Raw genomic sequence first — 23,854 nt, forward strand, 5'->3', positions numbered from 1 at the left:
GGGCTTGAACCCACAAACCATGAGATCATGACCTGAGCCGAAGTTGGACACTTAAGCTTAACTGACTGAGCCACCCGGGCCCCCCTCGAACGGAGTTTTAAGATCTCCTCAGCCGTAGAATTGAAGACCACATTTTCCCAGGATGATTCTACCTGACACTTTTCTGTATGTCGGTGGGGACGGACCCCAAACTCACCTGGCATATGGTTACGTCCTGTTTCTCCAGAACAAACATCTCAAGTTATACCGTCATCCATGTTTAACTGAAATTCTTTTCATGTTTTTATTGTCCAATTTGGATAAATAGAAATTGTTATTCCTACTCAGATTTCAGTTAATTTCCTTCCCCATATGACCGGAGTCCATTACTTTCTTCCTTGTATATATTAGGTTGTGAATCCTTTTCATATTTTTTTGTTGTTGGGGTCAAAGTCATTGCATAAGCCAGTTTATTGACAATAATCAATAAAAGGAATTGTATTGACATTAATGTCAATATTATTATTGCTATTTCTTTAACTCTATTCCTCTGACATAATCAATGTTAACATTTGGATGTATAACCATATCCTTTCACTTTGTGAATGTATGTCTGACACACACACACACACACACACACACACACACTGAAGCCATTTAGTGAGCACTTACTAGAGGGATTCCGCCTCTGCTGCTAGATAACAAAAGGTTCAAATCTTGCTTCTCCCACCTCCTATACATGTTCTGTTTCCCCACACAAAAAATGGAAATCATAGTTTCTACTTCATAGATTTCTTTCTAAAATGAAGTTAACATACATAAGATACTTAATACTTGGCTCACAAGAAAGTATTATTTTTATCTCTGTGTGCCAGAAATATTACTATCATAAATACAAAAATGTTAATGAAAGTACTTGTTTTTTAAGAGAAATGAGGTCATATCTGTGTTATCCTGTAATTTGCTTAACTTAACAACAGCTCACTGACCTTTTTGCTTGTTAGTGTGTGTGTGTGTGTGTGTGTGTGTGATCACTGTTTTATTAACAGCTGTGTACTATTCTGTGATTTGATTTAGTCATTTATTTAGCCAATCTGTCGGACATTCAGACTTTCCAACTTCATGTCAGAAACCATACTGAAATAAACATCACTGGACAAGATCCTTGCACAGTTTTTAAGCATTTCTGGAAGGATTAATTCCAGGAAGGGAAACCTCTGGGTCAGAGCTAGGTGTAAGCGGGGCTATTCCAGGTGCTGACTTAAAGGCTACACCAATTTGAGAGGGAAAGGAGGAGAAGGGGAGAGAGAGAGAGAGAGAGAGACAGAGGGAGGGAGGGAGAGAAAGAGGGAGACAAGGGGGAGAAGGAGGGAGAGAGAGAGAAGAGCTGCTGTCTCAGGGGCAGGGGAAGAGGGAGAGAGTGCACATGCACAGACACACCTTTCCTTGCAGAGTGCGGCTGAGAGCCTTACCTCTGTGCTCGAACAAACATCCACATGGTCCAACTTCTCCCAAGAGGAGACCTCTGCCCTGGCCACTGTCATACTGGAGAGTGTGAAAAGCAGCACCCTGGCAGCTTTCCTGGAACCCTCAGCCAATGTCACTCAGACTGTTCAGACGGAACACTTGGGTAAGGTGGCAAGGTTACATCTGGGTGCTGCTTTTGAGGGGGGCCGTGGGCAATGCTATGCCCCATGGCTTTCCCGTACACTACTTCCTCCAACTGTTTCAAACCTCAGAGCTCACAGAAAAGCAAGTCCCAGGATAGTAACAGCATCTCCCATTTACTGAGTGCCTGGCCTTGAGCTAAGGGTGTGTGTCATTGATTCATTCAACAACTGTCTGAGCCCCACAGTAAACAAAGATCTAGTAAATGAAACAGAGATAGTGCCACTGATTACCTGGCTTACATTTTAAAGGGCTACCTCCAGTTCCATTGCCTATTTTGTTGTCCTGGGGACCCCTGCAATTAGTGCCATGTCACAGGTGAGAGACCTGAGGCTCAGAGAGGTTAAGTCATTGGTTGTGTTTGCACAGCTGGTGAGTGGCAGAAGCCAATGCAGCCTCTGAGCCCTTGTCTACTCTGCTGGGTTAGTCCAACCCCTTCCTACTTCCTCTGGCTTTGGAAAACTCGTCTACATTTAGAGCAGCCAGAGGGTCCGGACTCTGTTGCCTTCCATCACTGTTGGCCTCAACCCCAGCTTTCCCTGAGGCACCCCCTAAGGTGTGAGCGCTCACCCCTGCAGCCCCACCTGGGTTTCTCTCATTTGTTTGTGGCTATCATCCTCCCGTCACTCACTCACCACGGGGCTCGAGGTCTTTCCCATGATGAACTGGCCTTTTTTACTCTTTGCAACTAGGTAGGTGTAACTTTGTGGGGCAGGAAACCGAATTTAGGACCCACTTTCTGGGGGACCTCGGGCAAAGTCTCCCTATCTCCTTTTAGAAATTGAAAGCAAGATCATCCAGGGAGAATGTGCTGAAGAGAACATGATCCTTCACTTCAAAGCCAAAGGGAATGAGATGAAAATTCAGTGCTCTACAATCAAGGAATCTGAATCCATAGGTACAGAGCTGCTCCTGAGAACCGGGGAGGGGGGCTGCGGTGTATCCGATTGGCAAACATTTACCAGTCAACTCTTGGGTTCCAAGACCAGTGAGGTAAGGCCCCTGCCCTCAGGGAGCCAGATATTAAATACATAAACACTCCCAATAATGGACTTACCAAGACCTTGGCTGGCTGGTATGGCAGCCACCAGCCATGTTTTGTGATTGAGCACGTGAAATGTGGCCAGGCTGTACTTTACGACCTGGTAAAGTACACACCGGAATCCAAAGGCTTGATACAAAAAAATGGTGGAGAAAATCTCATGCATACTTCTTATATGGATTCTAGGCTGAAATGATGATATTTTGCATGTGTTACAAAATTAATTATTAAAGTTTATTTTACCTGTTTTTGACTTTTGTAAAATCTGGCTACCTGAAAATTTTAAACTACCTGTGTGGTTCATGTTATAATTCTAGCAGACAGCGCTGATCTGTATCAGGGATCGGCAGGCTTGTCCTATAGAGGGCGGATTAGTAAGTATTTCAGGCATGGAGGGCAAAAGAGTCTCAAAATAGACGTTCATACACGATATGTAAATGAATGGACGTAGCTGTGCTACAGTAAGTTTCATTTACACGAAACAGGCAGTGACCAGATTGGCCTATGGGCTGCTGTTTCCCACTCTCTGGTGTGCAGGGCTCAGGGAGCAGGCCTGGGACATCCCTGAAGGCCACCAACATGGAGAGGGGAAGCCTACCAAACAGATGAACGAGACTGACCATCAGTGTGGGAGGGGACTTGTATCCCACTGCTCAGTTTGATTATCCCTTAAAGACATAAATTCATATTTGTTTTTAAAAATTTTAATGTTTATTCATTTTTGAGAGGAGGGGGGAGAGAGAATGAGCGGAGGAGGGGCAGAGAGAGAGAGGAAGACACAGAATCTGAGCTGTCGGCACAGAGCCTGACATGGGACTCGAACCCACGCACAGTGAGACCATGACCTGAGCCAAAGTTGGATGCTTAACTGGCTGAGCCACCCAGGTGCCCCTGTATTAATTTTAAATGTAGCCAAATGTTGCCATGCTCAGAGCAGGCCCCTGCTCTGAGGTCCGGAGGTGCGTGGGGTATTAGAGTCTGAATATGTGTGTTCTTTTTGGGTCATTGATAATCACTACTGAACAAATTATTCCTTTTTCTTTTTCTTTTTCTGTTTGCATTTAGGGAATATCACAGGGACCATCGGGGTAGCTTTTGTCTCCTTTTCGGGGATGGAGTTGTTTTTAGATGAGAGTTTCTTCCAAGACCCTCAGAACCCCTTGGCCAATTCCCAGAGGAGGCTAAGGATGAATTCTCACGTTGTGCAGGGCATCATGACTGGGGAGAAGCAAGATGGGTTCTCTAACCCAGTCATTTACACGCTGGAGAACATCGAGGTTTGTGAAGTGGTCCCTGTCGAACCCCCATCTACCTACTGAGAACACTTCACCCCACAGTGAGCTTAACTTTCCCTTCTGATAGAGACCCACGAAGGCATCAACCTTCTAGCAAGTCAAGCCCGTCCCCCAAATCTACCTCCAGAGGAGTGGGCTCTCGTGTATATATATTATATGTATATAGTATATATAAGCAGTATATAGTATATTTAATATATATAGCATATATTTAAAAAAATTTTAACGTGTATTTATTTTTGAGACAAAGAGCATGAACAAGGGAGGGGCAGAGAGAGAGGGAGACACAGAATCTGAAGCAGGCTCCAGGCTCCGAGCTGTCAGCACAGAGCCCGACGCAGGGCTCGAACTCACAGACCATAAGATCATGACCTGAGCCTCAATTCCACCAACTGAGCCACCCAGGAGCCCCTATATAGCATATATTATATACAGTACCTATAGTCACCCACTCATCACTGGGCAAGATTGGGCTCAGATTGAGGAATGTTGATGCAGGAACATTTACAGGGACTTTATTACATTGGCCATGACCAAGTCAGTTGTAGAGGCATCTCTGGTATCCAAGACCTTTCTCTCCATCCTCGCACATTGAAATATTACATCACCCTCCATTCCCTCCCAGACATACCCGCATCTTCTTGCGGGTCATCTTGAGATGACTCTTCAAGTTGGTCATACTGAACCCGTTTGACCAGAGCCTTTACGTTTTCAGCCAAGGCAGACGTTTGAGAATCCTATCTGTGTTTCCTGGAACACAGATATGGAGGGTGGCAGGTGGATACCCTCTGGCTGTAAGATCCATGAAGTTTCTGAGATGTATACTACGTGCAGCTGTCATCACATGATGAACCTGGCCGTCATCATGGCTTCTGGGGAGCTCACGGTCAGTACCGATTCTCTGTGTTCTAGCTCTCCAAATCCAAGGGGAAAATCTTGAACAAACACCCGTTGTGTGTCTCCCATGGCCTTGGGTGTTGTGGGACGGCGTCATGGGGGACAGGCAGGGTGTGCAATGCCTCTGCCCTTGGAGAATTCACAGTTTGGCTGGGAAGCTGTGACATTCACATAGGAAAGGAGAAATGACCCTGAACAGGTTAATAATGACAGATCCCATTTATATAGCCTATCCTGTGTTGGACCCTTTATTTTCAGTTAAATGTTTTCAGGCCATTTTACAGGATGGAGGCTGAGGTTCCTTAGCCCACTTACTCAGAAATCTAAGTGGCTGGGGATGAGACCTGAACCCAGGACAGTCTCCTTCCACAAAACCAAGTAAATGGTGCGAGAAGTTGTGCTATAGGAATCCAGAAGTGTGTCCGTGAGAGCTGGTGATGGGTCAGGGTGGGGATGGGTGAAGTGAGCCTTGGTGAGTGGGCAGACGCAGTGGAGGGGGAGGACATAGAGGGCATTTGTGTGCTCCCTGCATAGCTGTGAGCACTTGAAGTATTTTCATTTAGTATCGCTTAGCATATTCATCGGTATCCTCTCTTAACAGATGAGGGAGCTGAGGCACAGAGTAGCTACATGTCTTTCCCAAGCTGGTACAACTAGCAGCTTCCAAAAGTACAGTCCATTCTCTTAACCACCACAAAACAAAGTAACAAAGTAACAAAGTCATAAGGACTAGCTCGGGAGATGGTGTGCTTTGGCACATGTTTAACACAGAAGGAACTCAGCATTTTAAAATCAGTCATGCGTAATGGCACAGGGGAAGGATCCGGCTTGCCCTGTCTACTCGCAGAAATTGGGGCATCTCAGAACGCCTGTATGGCAGGCCTGGTTCAGTGCAGGAAACAGTAATCGCTCTAGCTATTTCAAATACGGAACAGGATGCCCACAAAATCACAGGGAGGGTTGGAGGCGTTGAAGTCAGGGGTTGCCACTTGGGGTTTAGCTTCAAGATCAGCCCTCTGCAGCTGTAATCCAGAGGTCAGAAATTGCTGCTGTCGGATCACCCCACCTCCACACAATCGAAGAAGGGACAGCTAGAACGTGGAGTCCAGCCATAGCTTGCTCCTGTCTAGAAGGCTGGTGTCTGCCTCCATTCTGCCTTCCAAAATTTTCATGCATACACCTCATTGGAAAACCTAAAAAACATCCAGGACCCTACCCCCAGGACATTATGGGAAATGTAGTTTATAGACATCCTGCCCTAATGTGACAGGGGGTGGGGCACAGGACAGGAGTGGGAATGGGTGTTGATGGATGCCAAAGGGTGACGATGGACAATATCTCGGTCACTCTGAGTGTCAGAAGGAGAAAAGGTCCCCGAGCCCTTTCTGCCCTGGTCAGGAGTCTGGATAATTCTTTTTTTCTGCCTGGAGGGATGTCGACCCTTCTGTGAATGATGTATCTGCTTCCTGACAGACGGAGTTACCCTTGTACATCATTAGCCACGTGGGTTTGATCATCTCCCTGGTGTGTCTCGTCTTGGCCATCGCCACCTTCCTGCTGTGTCGTGCCATTCACAACCACAACACCTACCTCCACCTGCACCTCTGCGTGTGCCTCTTCTTGGCCAAGACTCTCTTCCTCACCGGCGTAGACAAGACTGACAACCAGGTCTCACATCCCTCAGGCTGTGTCCTCGCCCAGCCCTACCATCTCCATATCTGCCCCTGCTCATCCTACCCAATAATCTCTATGCTAGGTCCCACCTCAGGACATTTGCACGTGCTATACCCTCTTTTGATAATGCTTGTTCCCCAATTCTTTACCTGGTTTACTCATTCTTGTGATAGGTGTCAGTTTAAAATCATTTCCCTGGTCATGTTATATATTGTGGTTGTCTCTCCTATTATTCTTTAAACTGGTTATTACCTTGGATGATTCTTACTCCTAGGGGACACTCAGCAATATCTAGAGACATTATCGGTGGTTATCCCTGGGAGAGGGTGTTACTGACATCCAGTGGAGACTAGGGATGCTTCCAAACACCCTACAGTCCACAGAACAGCCCCCATGAAAGAAAATAATCTGGCAACAGTGTTACAAATGTCAACAATACCGCAGCTGAGAAACTCTATCCCTTATCAGTCTATTTTTCTCTCTTTCCCAGCTTTTATTTGAAACCATATTATTTGTTGATTTACTTTCTGTATATTCCTCCCCCCCCCAAACACACACACAGTAGACTGTGAACCCCATGAGAGCAAGACCTTTGGCCAATTTACTCCTTATAGCTATACCAGAAACATAGTAGGTTCTTAGGGTTTTTCCAGAAGGAGCACTATTGACATTTTGGCTGGGGTGATCATTCTTTGTGCAGTTTACTGTCACATGTTTAGCGTCCCAGACCCCTTGAGAACTCAATGCTAGTACCACACGTCCCTCCCATCATTTGACCAGGAGCGAGTAAACTTTTTCTGTTTAAGAAGCAGGCATAAATATTTTTTGCTTTGCAGATCCTAGGGTCTCTGTCACAGCCACTCAACTTTGCTGTTTTAGCATGAAAACTGCCATGGAAAATACAGAAATGGATATGGCTTTGTGCCAGTGAAACATTATTTACAAAACAGGCAGCCAGCCTGATGGCTACCGTGTGCTGACCCCTGCACTCAATATCTTCAAACATCCTCTGAAGTAGGGTGATCAGCCAGCTCTCTGTTCTCAAAACTCTCCCGGTTTTAACACTGAAAAGTCCCATGTCCTGGGAGACACCAGTCCCGGGCGAACCCTACCAAAGGGATGAATGAGTGGGCTGTACTTGGGAATTCCAATCAAAGTAGCACCCCCGCCCTGTCATCTGGACCTGCTCCTTGGAGGGGGCGGGGGTCCTGAGTGGGTGTGCCTCTCTTCTCCAGACGGGCTGTGCCATCACTGCAGGCTTCCTGCACTACCTTTTCCTCGCCTGCTTCTTCTGGATGCTGGTGGAGGCTGTGATGCTCTTTCTTATGGTCAGGAACCTGAAGGTGATGAATTACTTCAGCTCTCGCAACATCAAGATGTGGTACCTCTGTGCCTTTGGCTACGGGCTCCCAGGGCTGGTGGTGGCTGTCTCAGCCGGTGTGCAACCACAGGGTTACGGGATGCGTAATCGGTAAGTCATATCCTTCTCTCTCCCTGAAGACCCTGCTGTCATGGTTCACGATGATGATTACACGAACAACAAGAAAAGCAGTAACATTAGTGGTAGTTGTGTCTACCATTTATTGGGCTCTTTATGCTTTGTGGGTCTCAGGGCTGCCGTGTCCAGTAGCACAACTTGCACACTGCACAAATCCAGGAGCCACTGTTTGCACTATAGAACAGGTGAACGGTGGTGGTGTAAACAATGAAACTCGGTTGTACAGTTTAAAAATCATGGATTCTGGAGCCAACCTGCTTGGGTTTGAATCCTGGTTCCACCACCTTCTAGCTGGGCTACCCTGGGCAAGTTACTTAACCTCCGTAGGCTTCCATTTCCTCATCCATAAAATAGAAGCCAACAGCAGCGCCTACATCATAGTGTTGTGAGGGTTAAATGAGTTATTATCTGCAAAACATTTAGAACGGTGTTTGTCACAGGGCTGCGTGCGAGATGATTTGGGGTAGTATGCTGGTAAGTATAATTTAAAAAATATTTTTGTATTTATCTTATGGGGCATCAGGGGGAAAAAAATGCCAGCATACCAGCCACGCTCATGATATAGACATGAGTCCATTTGTAAGTTTTAAAAAAATGAACCAACTTTTAAAATCAGGTGAATGACACGATAAGCGGTATGTGGCTAGGGCAGAGACTAAGTCATTGCGTCATATGACAGACCCTTGAGATAGCGGTGCTGTTCTAATTTACAGTTGAGGAAAGTGAAGCTTTCTTGCCATTACGCTGATAAAGGGCAGTGTGAGGACATAAATCTAGGTCTTTGCAATCCCAGGGCCCGCGCTCATCACCCTGTGTTATAGGCATTGCTGAATTGTGGTTAGGGGACTAAATATTCAGCTTTCCTCCCTGCCTATCACTGATGGTTTATAGGTGAGGCCATGAGATAAGGGGTGAGGGAAAGGAATTCATAGTAAGTGAGCACTCATCAAATCTAAATCCTGTAAGCTTTACAAACATGTATTATCTCTGGTACTTCTCAACAGAAATCCTATGTGCGAGGACTAAGAGTCTCCATTGCATACAGTGTAAATAATGTCCCCCATATTTGTGCAGTGTGCAACCTGTGCTGCTGCACATGGTGGTACATAAAGTAACAGCTTAATAAATGGTAGCTTCCGAGGAAATAGAGGCTCAGCGCAGTTGCCCAGGGTCACACAGCTAGTAAATGTCCAAGCTGAGTTCGGATCTGACTGCCTTGTCAGGGGATGGTGGTGACAGTGCAAGGCCACCATGACGAAGTGCCTGATGTTGATGTGGGTAATATAAGCCCTGACACAGACCAGAGAAGGATGATAGTATATGGGAGTGGGAAGGTTCATGGAAGGCTTCCTGGAGGATGTGGAATTTGAATGAGCCTTAAGCTCTATTGAAATGTACGTAGGCAAAGAGGAAAGGTCGTGGCAACATAGGTGAGGGCAAGGGAGGGCTTAAGGTGTGTTTGGAGAGCAGATGGATAGGACTGAAAGATGGGGGGGAGAGGGGGAGGGGCATGGAATTTGGAGAATACCTTCTAGCTGGTGGGAACCACAGAACGTTTTGGAAGACAGGAGTAGTATTGAGAAGGATTTGAGATGACCTTAGGAAGAAGCACTGGGGAGTGGGGCGAGAGAAGGAGCCAACATGGGGTGCATTCTGAGCAGGTGCAGCTGTGGGTAACAGGCTCCATCCCAGTGGGTATCCCTGGGAAACTGTGTAGGGCATGTGCCTCCAAAATCCCACCCAGGGGGCATATTTATACATCTCTGTCGCAGCAGCCATTGGTCGAGGGCTGCTCCCAGGAGAACTAATTCTCCAGGGTTTTCAGTCTGATGCCTCCAGGAGGAGTTGCAGAAGCTTATAAGGGAATTGGCTGTTATTTTTTTTTTTAATTTTTTTTTTCAACGTTTATTTATTTTTGGGACAGAGAGAGACAGAGCATGAACGGGGGAGGGGCAGAGAGAGAGGGAGACACAGAATCGGAAACAGGCTCCAGGCTCTGAGCCATCAGCCCAGAGCCTGACGCGGGGCTCGAACTCACGGACCGCGAGATCGTGACCTGGCTGAAGTCGGACGCTTAACCGACTGTGCCACCCAGGCGCCCCGGGAATTGGCTGTTATTTATTGAAGCTGTTGTTCCTGAAACAGCAGAGACAGCTTCTTCTGTGCAATCTCCACCTTTTTTATTGCTACGACTTGGAGACTCACGTTCCAGGGAGAGAACATCTGGTTGGCCAACCTTGATTATTTTCCTTCTCTTGTGGGGGCGAGGCACACTTCCACTGAAGGAATATTGGGGTGTGGTTCCTGAACGCGGGTGGAATGGTTGTCAGATGGTAAAAACAGCAAAAATCTACCAGAGGCCTGAAGGAAAGAGGCAATGCCTTCTCTCCCTCCTAGTCCTTCCTCCCTTCATTTAAGAAATAATTATGGAATGCCTCATCCATGCCAGGCTTTGCACTGAGTGCTGGGTATTTGGAGACAAACAAAAGCTCGAGGTCCAGATTCTCATACAGCTCATAGTCTGGAAAGGCGGAGAAGGACAATTTTCAAGGAAACAAACACCACCATGATTTATGATACCGAGAGATGCTATAAAAAAAGAAAAGCAGGGGCGCCTGGGTGGCGCAGTCGGTTAAGCGTCCGACTTCAGCCAGGTCACGATCTCGCGGTCCGTGAGTTCGAGCCCCACGTCAGGCTCTGGGCTGATGGCTCAGAGCCTGGAGCCTGTTTCCAATTCTGTGTCTCCCTCTCTCTCTGCCCCTCCCCCGTTCATGCTCTGTCTCTCTCTGTCCCAAAAATAAATAAACGTTGAAAAAAAAATAAAAAAAAAAAAGAAAGAAAAGCATTATGCTCTGCTAGAAAAAGACGAGGGGTAGGGAGGGTCCCTAGGGGCTTTTCAGAGGAGGTGACATTAGAGCTGAGATTTGAACAACCAGGTGTGCCAGTAAAGAGGTCTCAACAGAAGGGAAGAGGTTGCAAAGGTGACGGGCTGAGGGCGAGCTCTACTCTGGACACCGCGTGAACACTTCAGGAACGTTTGCACAGGAAGAAGGTCTGACAGCAGACGTGGGCCAAAGAAAACTGAACTGTCACCCGCCCCATCATGAGAGCATCTCAGGGTCGGCTGCCTATAATATCCTCCATTAGTGGATTGGTTGGGGCCTGAGTAACTGTAGGGTCAAGAACTAAACAGTCACCGATTCCTGTTTCTCTTGGTAGCTGTTGGCTGAACACAGAGAGAGGGTTCGTCTGGAGCTTCCTGGGACCAGTCTGTGCCATCATCCTGGTAAGCAAATTGCTTGGTGCAGGGTGTTCGGGAGCAGAAACAAGGAGACCCGAGGAACCAAGAAGTGCCAGTGAATGTTGCCTATAGCTGAGGTCAAACATTCTCCCTTCTGATCCCTGGTTCTTGAGATTTCCAAATTAGAGTGCAATTTCTTTGACTTGTGATTTTTTTTTTCTTTCCTCTGCCAACACGCAAATCCCCTGGAGGGGAACACAATCTTATCTGTCTGTTGTGTTTCAGTAAGAATGGGTCTATTGATGTCTTCTGGGGATAGATGTTGAATGAGAGAAAAGGAAGGAAGGAAATGGAGAGAAATTGGTTGGGGGGGGGGGATGGTGAGAAGAAAACAGTGGGATGGAAGAAAGGGAAGCCTAGAGATTTTTTTTCAGCTTTTTTCAGCTTTATTGAGATATAACTGACAAATAAAAATTGTGTATCACAAACATAGTATCCACAGTATCACAACTGGGTGGCTTAGAACAACAGAATTTGGCATCCTCCAGGAAGACTTCCATGAACGTTCCCACTCCAGTTTTGGAGGCTGGAAGTGTAAAATCAATGGGTTGGAAGGGCTATGTCCCCTCTGGAAGCCCAGGAGAAGGATATGTTCCAGTCTTATTTTCTCTATTTTTTATTTTGTGTGACACAGGGAGCAGGGGGAGAGGCAAAGGGCAGGGGGTGGAGAGAGACAGAGGGAGAGAGAATCCCAAGCAGGCTCCACACTCAACATAGAGCCTGATGTGGGGCTCAATCCCACGACCCCGGGATCACGACCTCAGCCTAAATCAAGAGTCAGTAGCTCAACCAACTGAGCCACCCAGGTGCCCCTCCGTTCCAGTCTTCTAACCAAGAGACTGGTAGACTCAGGAGTCCCTTGGCTTATCGATGTTTGGCTTTCTCTGTGCATGTCTGCCTCTGTGTCCAAATCTGCCTGTTTTATAAGGTTATGTGGGATTAGGGTCTGCTCTAATGATTTATTTTAATTTGATCACCTCTGGTAAAGACCCTATCTCCAAATAAGATCACATTCTGAGCTCCTGGGGATTAGGTCTTCAACGGTTCAACCCAAACAAGGCACTGATCTTGATTCTAACTTCCCATTTGCCTCCATATGGGATGGAAACCAGAGGAGAGCACCCAAATGAGAACAAGTAAAGGCTCCCTATTGCTATAGTAAGGGAGTTGGCCACCATCACTTGCAGTGAGTAGAGACTCAGAAGCAGGGAGAGGAGCAGGGAGGCTTTTTTGGGGGGAAAAAAGAAGGCTTCCGGTGTGCCTGGTTGGAGGCTGGAGGCCTTGGGACTCTATAGGCAGGCTAACTCAAAGCAAGACATCCTATGCGAATGCTTAGGGGGAGCATATTGGCTTTTTCCTTTGGGTCCTATGTTGGAAATGAGGGCAGAAGTTAGGGAGGCTGTGAGCCCACAATCAACAGCTGGCTGTTTAGGGTTGATTGCTGTAGGGCTTATTACTTGGCTTCCTGGAGTGATAGCCACACACTATGGGTTTTTGACGGGTGGTCTGGCCATTGCCCATTTGTACACACCCAACATCTCAGTCCTTTCTGCTTGACTCTGTAGATCAATTCCATCCTCCTGACTTGCACGTTGTGTATCCTGAGGCAGAAGCTTTCCAGTGTCAATGCTGAAGTCTCCACGCTCAAAGACACCAGGTACAGTCCTTCCTTCCCCTCCTCTCTCTCGGTCTCCTTCATTCTTCCCACAAACATTCCCTGAGTACCTTTTGTGTGCTTAGTCCTGTGCCCAGGACAGAACAGCACAGTTTCTAGATCTGGGGTCTCAGACACCAGGTCTGCCACTTACAAGCTGTGTGACCTTAGGCAAGTTACACAACCTCTCTGAAACTGTTTCCTCATCTGTATACTGGGGATATTAACATTGCCCACTTAATGTGGCTTATGAACCATTAATACAGTTACTAGGAAGGGTGAGTATTTCATATATTGTAACCATTAATACATTTTCTAATTCATTTACTGCACATAACTATATGTGTATATTTACAAAAATAGAAGCATACTATCTACTCAATTTTTAGGGCCATTTTTTCTCTTAATGTCATGAATATTTTTTCTATTTAGAAATTCTTTGACAACATCTTTCTCATTTTTTGTAAAGCATTTCAATATAATAATGCAGCACAACTTATTTAAATCATGCCTTATTCATGGACATTCAAGTTGTTACTGTTTTTTTTTTGAGGGGGGAAGGGGAGGGCTATTATAAATGGTGTGGTCTCAAATACCCTTGTAGATAGATCTTTTTCCACATCTGTGGTTATTTGATCATAACAGTAGGCATGAAATTGCCTGAGTTAAAGGGCAGGTTGGATTGTCATACTTTTAGTATATATTGCAAGTTGTTTTCTAGAAAATTTGTTTCCATTTGCAGGAGTGCTTGCTTACCTACAGCTTAGCCAACACTGGGGTTTATCATTTTTGTTGTGATGTTTTGCTGATATAATAGTGAAATATACTATCCTATTATTTTAGTTCTGTCTATATTACAGATGTGGGACATTTTCATAATCTTATAGACTATTTGTGTTTGTAACTTCATCACTCAACTAATCTTCACCAAAGTCAGACATCGTCTAGGTTTTATTTCAGGAACCATATGATGTCCTTTGCTTGTTTTCCTATCAGTGTCCAGTCCCTCATCCATCTTAAAATTTGAATATTTAAATATTTTTAAATTTTAAATTTTAAATATTTAAAAGTTGATACAGAAAGTTGAAAACAAAGTTAATACATGCAATGGTAAGAAAAATTAATCAGTACAAAAAAGAATACATGGGAAATAATTCTCTCTTCCCAGATCTCTCCCACGCTAAGCAGCCATTATCACTTGAATTGAGCTTCCTTCTAGAATATTCTATACTTACACATCCACATTCTGATTACATAAATGATAGGATATTATACATATCATTCTGAACTTCTTTTTCCCCTACATAATAGGTAGCTGATTTCATCTCAATACTTGTGGTTAAAAACTAACAAAAATGGTTCTTTGCCAGACACTGCTGTAAGCATCCTTAGAGACTTATCATCTCATTTAATCTGTAGAACAATTAATACCACCCTGTAGGTATTGTATTATTATCTCTATACCACCTTGAAGAAACTGAGGCACAAATCCACAGGTGTTCAGAGCCTGTACCCTTACCCCCTATAGTATATGGTCACTCTCATCTCATTTAAAAAAATGATTTTATAATTTGCTTTTAGTCTCTATAGATTTGCCTAGTCTGGATATTTCCTACAAGTGGAAGCATATACTCTGTGTTCTTCTACGTCTGACTTCTTTCACTGAGCATAATGTCTTCAAGTTTCGTCCACATTGTAGCAGGTTATCAGCCGTCATTCCTTCTTATGGCTAATACTGAACTGTATGGACGGACCATGTTTTGCTTTATCCATTCATCAACAGATGAACCTTTGGGTTGCTTTAGTTGGGGGAAGAGTGGGGTGGGGAACGAATGCTTCATAGGTGTAGGTTTCTTTTCGGGGCGATAAAACTGTCTTAGAACTGGGCGGTGATGATGTTTGTACAGCATTGTGAATGTGCCGAATCCCACTGAATCGCACACTTTAAATGGTTAAAATAGTGCATTTTATGTTATGTGAGTTTTTCTCCAAGAAAAATGTCATCGTATTTCATACTTATGGCGTCACCATTCCCCAGCTCTTGGACCTGCAGGTCCTCCAAGCATTCAATCGCTCTAAACAATATTGTATTATATATACATCTGCACATCTTTGTGCATTGTGTATCTGTAGGCCAGCTGCCTTTTAAATACCAATAGGATTCGATTTCCCTGCCTCTGGGCTTGCAGACTCTACCCCATGTTTCTTCCCCCCCAGGTGGCTGGTGATATGGTGGCAGCCTGGTCCATGAGGACAACAGCCACTTCCAGGAACCTTATCCTCTGTAAATCTCTCCCCCCAGGTTACTGACATTCAAGGCGTTTGCCCAGCTCTTCATCCTGGGTTGCTCCTGGGTGTTGGGCATTTTCCAGATTGGATCCATGGCCAGTATCATGGCCTACCTGTTCACCATCATCAACAGCCTGCAGGGGACCTTTATCTTCATCATTCACTGTCTGCTCAACCGCCAGGTACAGCACTGCCCTTCCTGAGCCCGTCCTTCTGGGGAACACACCTGTGTCAGCCACGTGCCTGCATCTAGGAATAACTCATCTCCTTGTGACCTGTCTCTTCCTCCAGGTGCGGGAAGAATACAGGAAGTGCATTACCAGGAAGACGAAACGTAGCCCTGAGTCCCAGACCTCAGGGATGTTACTGTCCTCTGTCCCCTCCACCTCTAAATCGGTGAGAGACAGTGTGCTTTATGCAGCTTCCGTTCGAATGGAATCGCCACTTCTTAGCAATACCGTTACTGTGCACGGAGAACCTGCTGTGAGCTGTGTGTCCACGTATATCTGCACATTCGATAAAGTGTGGGGTTCAAGAGTTGGGGTCCAGGAGCCAGGCAGCCTGGGCTCAAATCCCAGCTTTGCCCCATGGTAGCTGTGTGAACTGAAGAAGATAAAATGACTTATATAGATAAAAGATGAGAATACATTAAGGATTTTATTCTACTCATTAATCAGTGAGGAAGTGAGGCAGATGTTAAACTGGCTCAAAAGAAAATTCACAGAACATACATACATATGATGTAATGTATATTATCTATTATGTAATAGTATCATATATATCTCATATATTGTATACATTATAGATAGTATACATTATATATATATTTATGTAATACATATATGTATATATTGTATTATATATATATATACACACATATATATATATAAGATTTACATAAAACAGACATAGGTCTGTTCCTTGCATTCTTTTTTGAGCCAGTTATAACATCTTGTTGATAATTTTATATATAATCACATATATAAATAGAATTATACATATAATTAGTTATATATTATATAACTATACAGTTATATACAATATATAAAATTTCATATTATATAGTATGAAAGTGAATTATTTAAATGTATGGATTACATGACTTGCACTACACATATTTAATTTCAGAAACATTGCAATGAATGTGCAAATGGAAGCAAGACTGATTTTTACACATAATTCCACATGATTTTGCATTGCTATCATTGATTTAAAATCTAGAGTTGTAAAATTGCACTTTACACAATAGCTCTCCTATCCCCCACTACAATTTTTTATTTTTTCACTGATTTATTCCAAGAACAAGTAACTAAGATTCAGTGGCTTAATTAAATAGGAAAAAAACTCTTTTTTTTTTTTTTTGCAAGAATAGAAGCCCAGAGTTAGGTGTTGCTGATATTGGTTATGTTGCTCAGGGGTGTTGGAAAGGATCTAGGTTTTCTCTACTTTTGCATTCCACTATGAGCTTGTTGACTTTTCATCAAAGGATTTTCATGGTTGTAAGATGGTTGCCATAGCTCCGGACATCACGACCATGTTGAAGGCAAGAAGAGGGGTAGGGAGAAGCCACAAACTCTCCTTCCACAGGAAGTAAAACCTTTCCCAGAAACCCCTAATTGGACTTCCCTTCTACTAATTGGTCAGAACTGTATCACCTGACCATACATACTTACAAAGAAATTTGACAAAGCAAGTGTTTGGCTTTCTTGCTTCTCGAGTGGAAGCTATTAATGGTGAAGAGGTTGAGAATAGCTTTAGAGTTTGCCATCAGTGCCTGCCACACCAGAGACTGCCCTGTTAAAGTTTTAATGTTTATCTTTCTAGTGTTTGTTTCCATATTTCTCTCTCTGTATTTATAAGACCCAAGTATTTCTAAAACCCTTAGACTCACACTGTACTCGTCCTGCTGCTGATTCTAATTCTGATTTCTCTCTCACAGGGCTAAAGATCTTTCTTACTGCCAGTATGCTATGAAGCAACATTTGAGGAAAGCAGATACCTACGGGAGCCTTCTCTGAAATCTCTTCCAGGCTTAATGTGCAGATGTGGGATCCTGCCAGCCCCAGAACTCTCTGGGAAGCAAGAATTTCTGTTTCAGATTATCAGTTCTGCTCTTTGAGTTCCCAGAGTTTTGTGGAAGCAACAGATCCCAGTGCAATGGCATGACCAAGATTATCGGGCTACCATTTTGGTTTCTCCTAAATTCATTGTTGTATGGCTCCAAGTGTACTTCTCCCGCACCCATCATGTGTCTGACACAGAGCAGCCCTCAATAAATTATTTGTCATATGACTGACCGACTTAGCCTTTGACAAAGATTCCTGCTGCTCTTAAAGAAACAGTCAGTGTCACGGTAATGGTGGCCCCAGGGTATGAATAAAACACTTAGACCTATAGACTACTTTTGTACAAACACTTCCAAGAGCCCTATTGGTGAGTAGGAGCTCTGGATGGGGCAGGACCTCAGTGTTTCATGGAGGGTTGCAGTGCTTGATGGCAACACCCTTTGGAAAGTGTTTTGGTTTCCTGGAACCTTTCAGGGAACCAACATCTCTCTTCCTTCCAGGAACTTTCTTGGAACTCGTCTAGGATTCACACTGCTCACAAAGTTATCACCATCCCACCTTGCCCTCCATCCTCCGTAAAGCCCTGATTGCCAGAGGGAGAAGAGGAAGATAAAAGTTTTAATAATTTTTTTTTGGAGACAGAGAGAGACAGAGCATGAATGGGGGAGGGTCAGAGAGAGGGAGACACAGAATCTGAAACAGGCTCCAGGCTCTGAGCTGTCAGCACAGAGCCCGACACGGGGCTCGAACTCACGGACCGCAAGATCATGACCTGAGCCGAAGTCAGACGCTCAACCGACTGAGCCACCCAGGCGCCCCAGGAGATGAAAGTTTTAAATGTAGGTGTCCTCTGTGCTCGCTTTGGCTGCACATATACTAAAATTGGACCCATGAAATGTAGAGTCCCCCCTTCCATGACCACTCTAATACCTCCCGACTCAAAGTGTGGTCTGTGGACCAGATACATCAGCATCACCTTGTTAGAAAAGTAGGATCTCAGGACCCACCTCATATTGGCTGAACCAGAACTTGCATTTTAATGAACGCCCCAGGGGATTTGTGTGGTACACACGAATGAATGAATGTTCTAGAATATTCTGGAATATTCTTCAGTTTGCCATAATGATAGCAGAGCTTGTCCTTAGAACCAGAAAGGGAAGTATCTTCTTGGCTTTTGGACTTTGCATCTGCCATTCCTTCTTCCTAGGACACCTTTCCTCAAAATCTGGCTAATTTCTACCTTTTCTTGAGCCTCGGTCATCACCTCCATGAAGGAGCATTCTATGAATCTTCTGAAGTAGGATTAGATGTGCCTCTCTGTGTGTCCTGAGGGCTTCATGCTTCCTAGCCCTGTATTAAAATTTCTCTTTCTCTCCAGCATCTCCAGCTTAAAGTGAGCTCTATAATTACAGGGAATTATTCTAGTAGATTCTCCTTAAGTATGTTGAATGAATGAGCAAATGAATGATTACTCTCTATTTTGAGGGTAAGGAAACTGAGGTTCAGAGAGGTTAAATAACTTTCTCAACATCACACAGCCTCAGGTGGCTGAGCTAGGCTGTGAGCTCTTGACCACAGAGCTCCTCTTCCAGACTCCTTGTTCCTCTCCTTCTCTTCCTTTGACCCCAGAAATTTTTAGTTTGAGGATACAGAGGAAAGGCTAGATATCTACTTTGAGTCAAGTTACCACCTAAGATTCAGTTAACTTAGTAATGATCATGTGTTGGGCAATTTGATAACATTAAACTTGGAGTCTCAGTCTTTTTTTTAAATGTTTATTTTGGGACGCCTGGGTGGCTCAGTCGGTTGAGCATCCGACTTTGGCTCAGGTCATGATCTTGCAGTCCGTGAGTTCCGGCCATGTGTCGGGCTCTGTGCTGACAGCGCAGAGCCTGGAACCTGCTTCGAATTCTGGGTCTCCCTCTCTCTCTCTCCCACTCATGCTCTGTCTCTCTCTCTCTCTCTGTCAAAAATAAACAAACATTAAAAAATTTTAATGTTTGTTTTTATTTTTTTTTAATTTTTTAACGTTTATTTTATTTTTGAGACAGAGACAGAGTGCTATTGGGAGTGGGGCAGAGAGAGAGGGAGACACAGAATCCGAAGCAGGCTCCAGGCTCCAAGCCATCAGCACAGAGCCCGACGCAGGGCTCGAACTCATGAACCGTGAGCTCATCACCTGAGCCAAAGTCAGATGTTCAACCGACTGAGCCACCCAGGTGCCGGAGGCTCAGTCTTTATTATTTATGGCAGTCACAGTTTGAGAAGGAAGCTGACACATGAGTTCATCTAAGGTAGCTTGGCTTGTCCATAGTGTTCAATACAGAGGCGACAGTTCTAAGGGGTATTGAAGCAAGAGACGGCAGGACTCCTACCCATCACCACTTGCAGTAGGTTGATCGCACCCATGGCCTCAAGAGGTGGCCTGTATCTCTTCACACCCCTTCCCCGTTACTTTGTAACCTCTTTCTGCTCTCACTCTGGCTTGGCCTTAACACCTGCTTCGGTCAAGAGAATGATCAAAGATAGAGGGTTTTGAAATTGGGTGTGCATTCCTTCTTGCTCTCGACATGATTAGTTTTCCTTGTTCTTGCGTCCCTGCCTCCGCCCTGAGAACATACCCCACTCACCTGCTGGAGGGGTGTGAGAGACATGGAGGAGAGCTACATCATCCCGTTATACCAGCTGGGGCTGTCCTCCGTCAGCCAGCTGGCTGGCTTGTAGCCACGTGAGTGAGCCCAGCTAAGATTAGCAGAGCTGTTCAGCCAACCCATAGACTCAGGAGTAGCAAGCAAGTATTGCTTTAAGGCATGGAGTTTCACAAGTGGTTTGCTCTGAAGTGTTATTTGTAGAAATCACACTTCAAATACAGTAACCAATGGATCATCAACATTTTGTATTTAACTGCAACAATTTGGAACCTACAAGAAGAAGGATTTGGGTCTTCATTTCCTCTTCGCTATCAGGACCTATATATTTGTGATGCTTAAAGTTCTTTCTGATACAAGACTTGCACAAAGCTTTGTCATTACGACCATGTTACATGTGGCTCTAAAATACAGTCACCTTAAGGAACCCTATATTTCTAAAGTAAAAGCTGTGGCTTTCACGGGAAGAATTTTTCTTCCGTATCAAGCTACATTTGGTACAATCCTTTGCCCCCTGCAACTTCATGTACCTCCACTGGAGGGACAAAAGGGACTCAAAACCTGCACAGTCCTCAGATCCCATAAATATAAAATCCAATCATTCAAGAAATATTTGTTGACCATCTACAGTGTGCTCCCCCAAGAACATTAAAGTAGGTGAAAAACGATTGAAAAACTGAAAAGTTAAGGGTATTAGAGCTGAAAACAGTTTCAACATTTTAATTTTGCCCAAACCAGAATTTATTAAAATTTTACTTTCTTAGTTTTAAGGGAAGTAAACTCAATAATATTTCCAAAAATCAAGGTACACTAAAGGGGGGGGGTAGGTGGCTCAGTCGGTTGAGTCTCTGACTTCGGCCCAGGTTATGCTCTCACGGTTCGTGGGTTCGAGCCCCGTATCAGCACAGAGCCTGCTTCAGATTAGCTGTCTCTCTCTCTCGCTCTCTCTGCCCCTCCCCCACTCACATTTTTTCTCTCTCTCTCTCAAAAATAAAATAAAACATTTGAAGAAAAATTTTAAATAAGTAAATAGAAAGTACATTAAGGAAGTGTATGTAAGGGCACATATTTTTCTCTTTGGCCTCTGGTTCCATTATGACCAGGCACAGTACTGGGTATTCTGGATGCTCATCATGGGTTTTCTTGTACTGACTCTTGTTTTCAAATGTTGCGCTGTAGTATTTCTCTTGATTCCTGAAGGAATGCCCTTCTTTAAAACTGCGCTGAGATGAGTGCTGTCTTCTCCTCACGTTTGTGCTGCCCCTGACTGTGACCGGACCATGTGGGGGCCAGATTTATAGCTAGTTTCTCAAGAAATGGGATATCTTTGGCACGTTTTGCTTAAAAACACTTGATTATTAATAATACTCTGTTAGTCACACCTGCCTGTATGTAAAGGGAAGCCATAATGTGACCTTGACAGCTGTCTCATGCCTACCCCAGGGTGACCTAGAACAGGTATGCCTATGCTATTGTGAAATATTTATTTATTATTTATTTTGCACTTGTCACATTGTTAACATCTTTTCAGCTCATCGAGCCTTTTTAAAAAAAAATTTTTTTTCAACGTTTATTTATTTTTGGGACAGAGAGAGACAGAGCATGAACGGGGGAGGGTCAGAGAGAGAGGGAGACACAGAATCGGAAACAGGCTCCAGGCTCTGAGCCATCAGCCCAGAGCCCGACGTGGGGCTCGAACTCACGGACTGCGAGATCGTGACCTGGCTGAAGTCGGACGCCCAACCGACTGCGCCACCCAGGCGCCCCTCATCAAGCCTTTTTAAAAGCCTTTTGTTTTGTGTTGATGGTTGTATGGTTATCTGTGGTATACATGTGTCATCATGTATTTGATCTGAGCTCTGTCATCTCCAAGTTTTCAGTATAAACAATGCTGTAAGGAAGGTCTTTGAGCTAAATTTAAAATGGTCTACTATTTAAGTGCTTTTAAGGGTTACTAGCAGGTTGTGCGTGGAAAGAAGCTTGTATGTCTTCCTTAATGTCTGGTTGAAAAAAAAAAAACAAACATAACTGTCCCAAAGCCATCAAAACTTTCCCAAACCATCAAAAAAGCCATTAGAAACACAGTAATTTGAAGTTTACTTAGGGTGTACCCATAGAGAAGCTTTCCGTCATCACTTCTGAGTCATCTGGTCACCTCCCTGCCTTAACCTTTCCATTCTATTGTGCTAAGGCTATCAACTTTGGTCTGTTATAATCAGATGTTCACGTGTTTTGTCTCTGACTATCCTATGAGTCCCTTGTCTGATTTATCTCTGTATGCCTATGACCCAGCAGAAGATTGGGCTCACAGATCAAATCTACAATGTTTGTTGAGTGAATGCACCAAGAGAGTGTTGCGTCTGCTCCACAGTAACAGGACAGTGTTCTGATATTCTGGCCTCTGAAGGACAAGTTCTCTGGGTTTTCCAAATCATTTCCTGCTCTTGCCCAACAACTAAAACAGGACCCTTCTATGCTTCCAGTAACAATTCTATGCTAATTCCATTACAAGCACTATTTCTAAAATGACAATAGGTGACTTAGGGAAGGTTTCCTAAAAGCAGAGCCTGAGACAAGGATTTTGGTGTCCATGATTTATTGAGGGAGTGCTCTGAGAAGAGAGAAAGGGAGGGAAGCAGGATGTGGTAGGAGAGGGACCTGGGTTCAGCCCAATCCCACATTGAGCTCTGATGCCTGTATTGCACCTCAGGGTTGGCCCCCCTTTGAGGCAAGTTGCCCAGCCTTTCATGCCCCTGTGTCTGTCAGTCACTGGCTGTGTGCTGCTCTCCTGGTGGGGGGAAGGTGCGTTATAGCTCCTGTTTGGCTCAGGCCAATGTGGAGAAAGGACAGCTGGCCTAAAAAAGGAGATTAAGGACAGACATCAACAATATCGACTACTTCCCCCCAACCCCATGACCATCAAATATAAAAAAGAAAGTTGGATTAATCACTTCGATACTTGCTCAAAGCTCATTTTAATGAGATTTTGAACTGCATTTCAAAAGGTTTGTTTCAAATGATGCTGCAGCTCCTTAGACTTTCTGGTAAAACCTTCCACTTACTAAAAGATCTTAGGGATTGCTTATTTTACCATTGTCATTTGGCTTTATTGAGCCTAGAATTTAATCGTGTCTACATTTCCAAATATGCCAAAACATATTAAGTGCTTTCATCTTTAAAAAAAATAAAAGCTTTAGAAGGAGACATTTCTACTGCTTATCTGGGGAGGGGGGGACGCTTTCTCTCTGAAATCCTGTAACGTACAGCATGAGAGACTTTCCTCCCTGAATATTACCTCACTTTATAATCAGTACCCAGTCTAGGTTATGTCTCATTTCCATGACCTTATTTCATAAGTAATTTCCAACTGTGATAAAACTGTCTGTGCGGTTTGAAATTCTCAAGCAGCATCTGCCTGTACTATAAACATGGGCTGGCTCGGTTTACATATCTAGATTTTTGACCACAGATCGTCTTTCTTCCTCTTCCCCATTTCTCAGAAAATTCCTCCTCGGGAGTTTTTGGGTGCTGCTAAAGTGACTTCTGGTCTCTGCTCAGGATGTTTTTCTCCCATCTTTCTCTACTTTGACCTCCTCGTCCAAGTTCCTCATAGGCTTTACCCAAGTATCTGTTCTGCCTGTCACAGCGATCCACCCCCATGCCAAGTGCAGTCCACAGAATGCTGAGATTCATCCTGACCTGTGCTGTAGGAAGCATATATTCTTTCCCCGGCTTGGGGCTGTCATTGTCTCCTGGGCCCCAGAGCTGTTCTACTTGGGCACAGAGTCACTTCTGACCCATAAACATGGCACCATCTAGCTGCCTCATTCTATCTCTTCACTT

At 44.4% G+C, this 23,854-nt stretch overlaps 1 protein-coding gene across 1 annotated transcript in view; it reads left to right on the top strand.

Moving 5' to 3' along the window:
• Positions 1-17,693, top strand: part of ADGRE1 (adhesion G protein-coupled receptor E1) — an 80,781-nt gene extending 63,088 nt beyond the window's left edge. The window contains exons 19-29 of the mRNA XM_043586397.1: positions 1,432-1,609; positions 2,426-2,545; positions 3,755-3,966; positions 4,700-4,870; positions 6,355-6,549; positions 7,791-8,026; positions 11,273-11,339; positions 12,920-13,011; positions 15,311-15,479; positions 15,589-15,693; positions 17,237-17,693. Coding sequence (XP_043442332.1) covers positions 1,432-1,609; positions 2,426-2,545; positions 3,755-3,966; positions 4,700-4,870; positions 6,355-6,549; positions 7,791-8,026; positions 11,273-11,339; positions 12,920-13,011; positions 15,311-15,479; positions 15,589-15,693; positions 17,237-17,242 — 1,551 coding nt within the window. The 3' untranslated portion in view covers positions 17,243-17,693. The remainder of the gene's footprint in view (positions 1-1,431; positions 1,610-2,425; positions 2,546-3,754; positions 3,967-4,699; positions 4,871-6,354; positions 6,550-7,790; positions 8,027-11,272; positions 11,340-12,919; positions 13,012-15,310; positions 15,480-15,588; positions 15,694-17,236) is intronic.
• The last annotated feature ends 6,161 nt before the right edge of the window (positions 17,694-23,854 follow it).

The sequence above is a fragment of the Prionailurus bengalensis genome, chromosome A2 (genome assembly GCF_016509475.1).
Source record: "Prionailurus bengalensis isolate Pbe53 chromosome A2, Fcat_Pben_1.1_paternal_pri, whole genome shotgun sequence".
Lineage (NCBI taxonomy): Eukaryota > Metazoa > Chordata > Mammalia > Carnivora > Felidae > Prionailurus > Prionailurus bengalensis.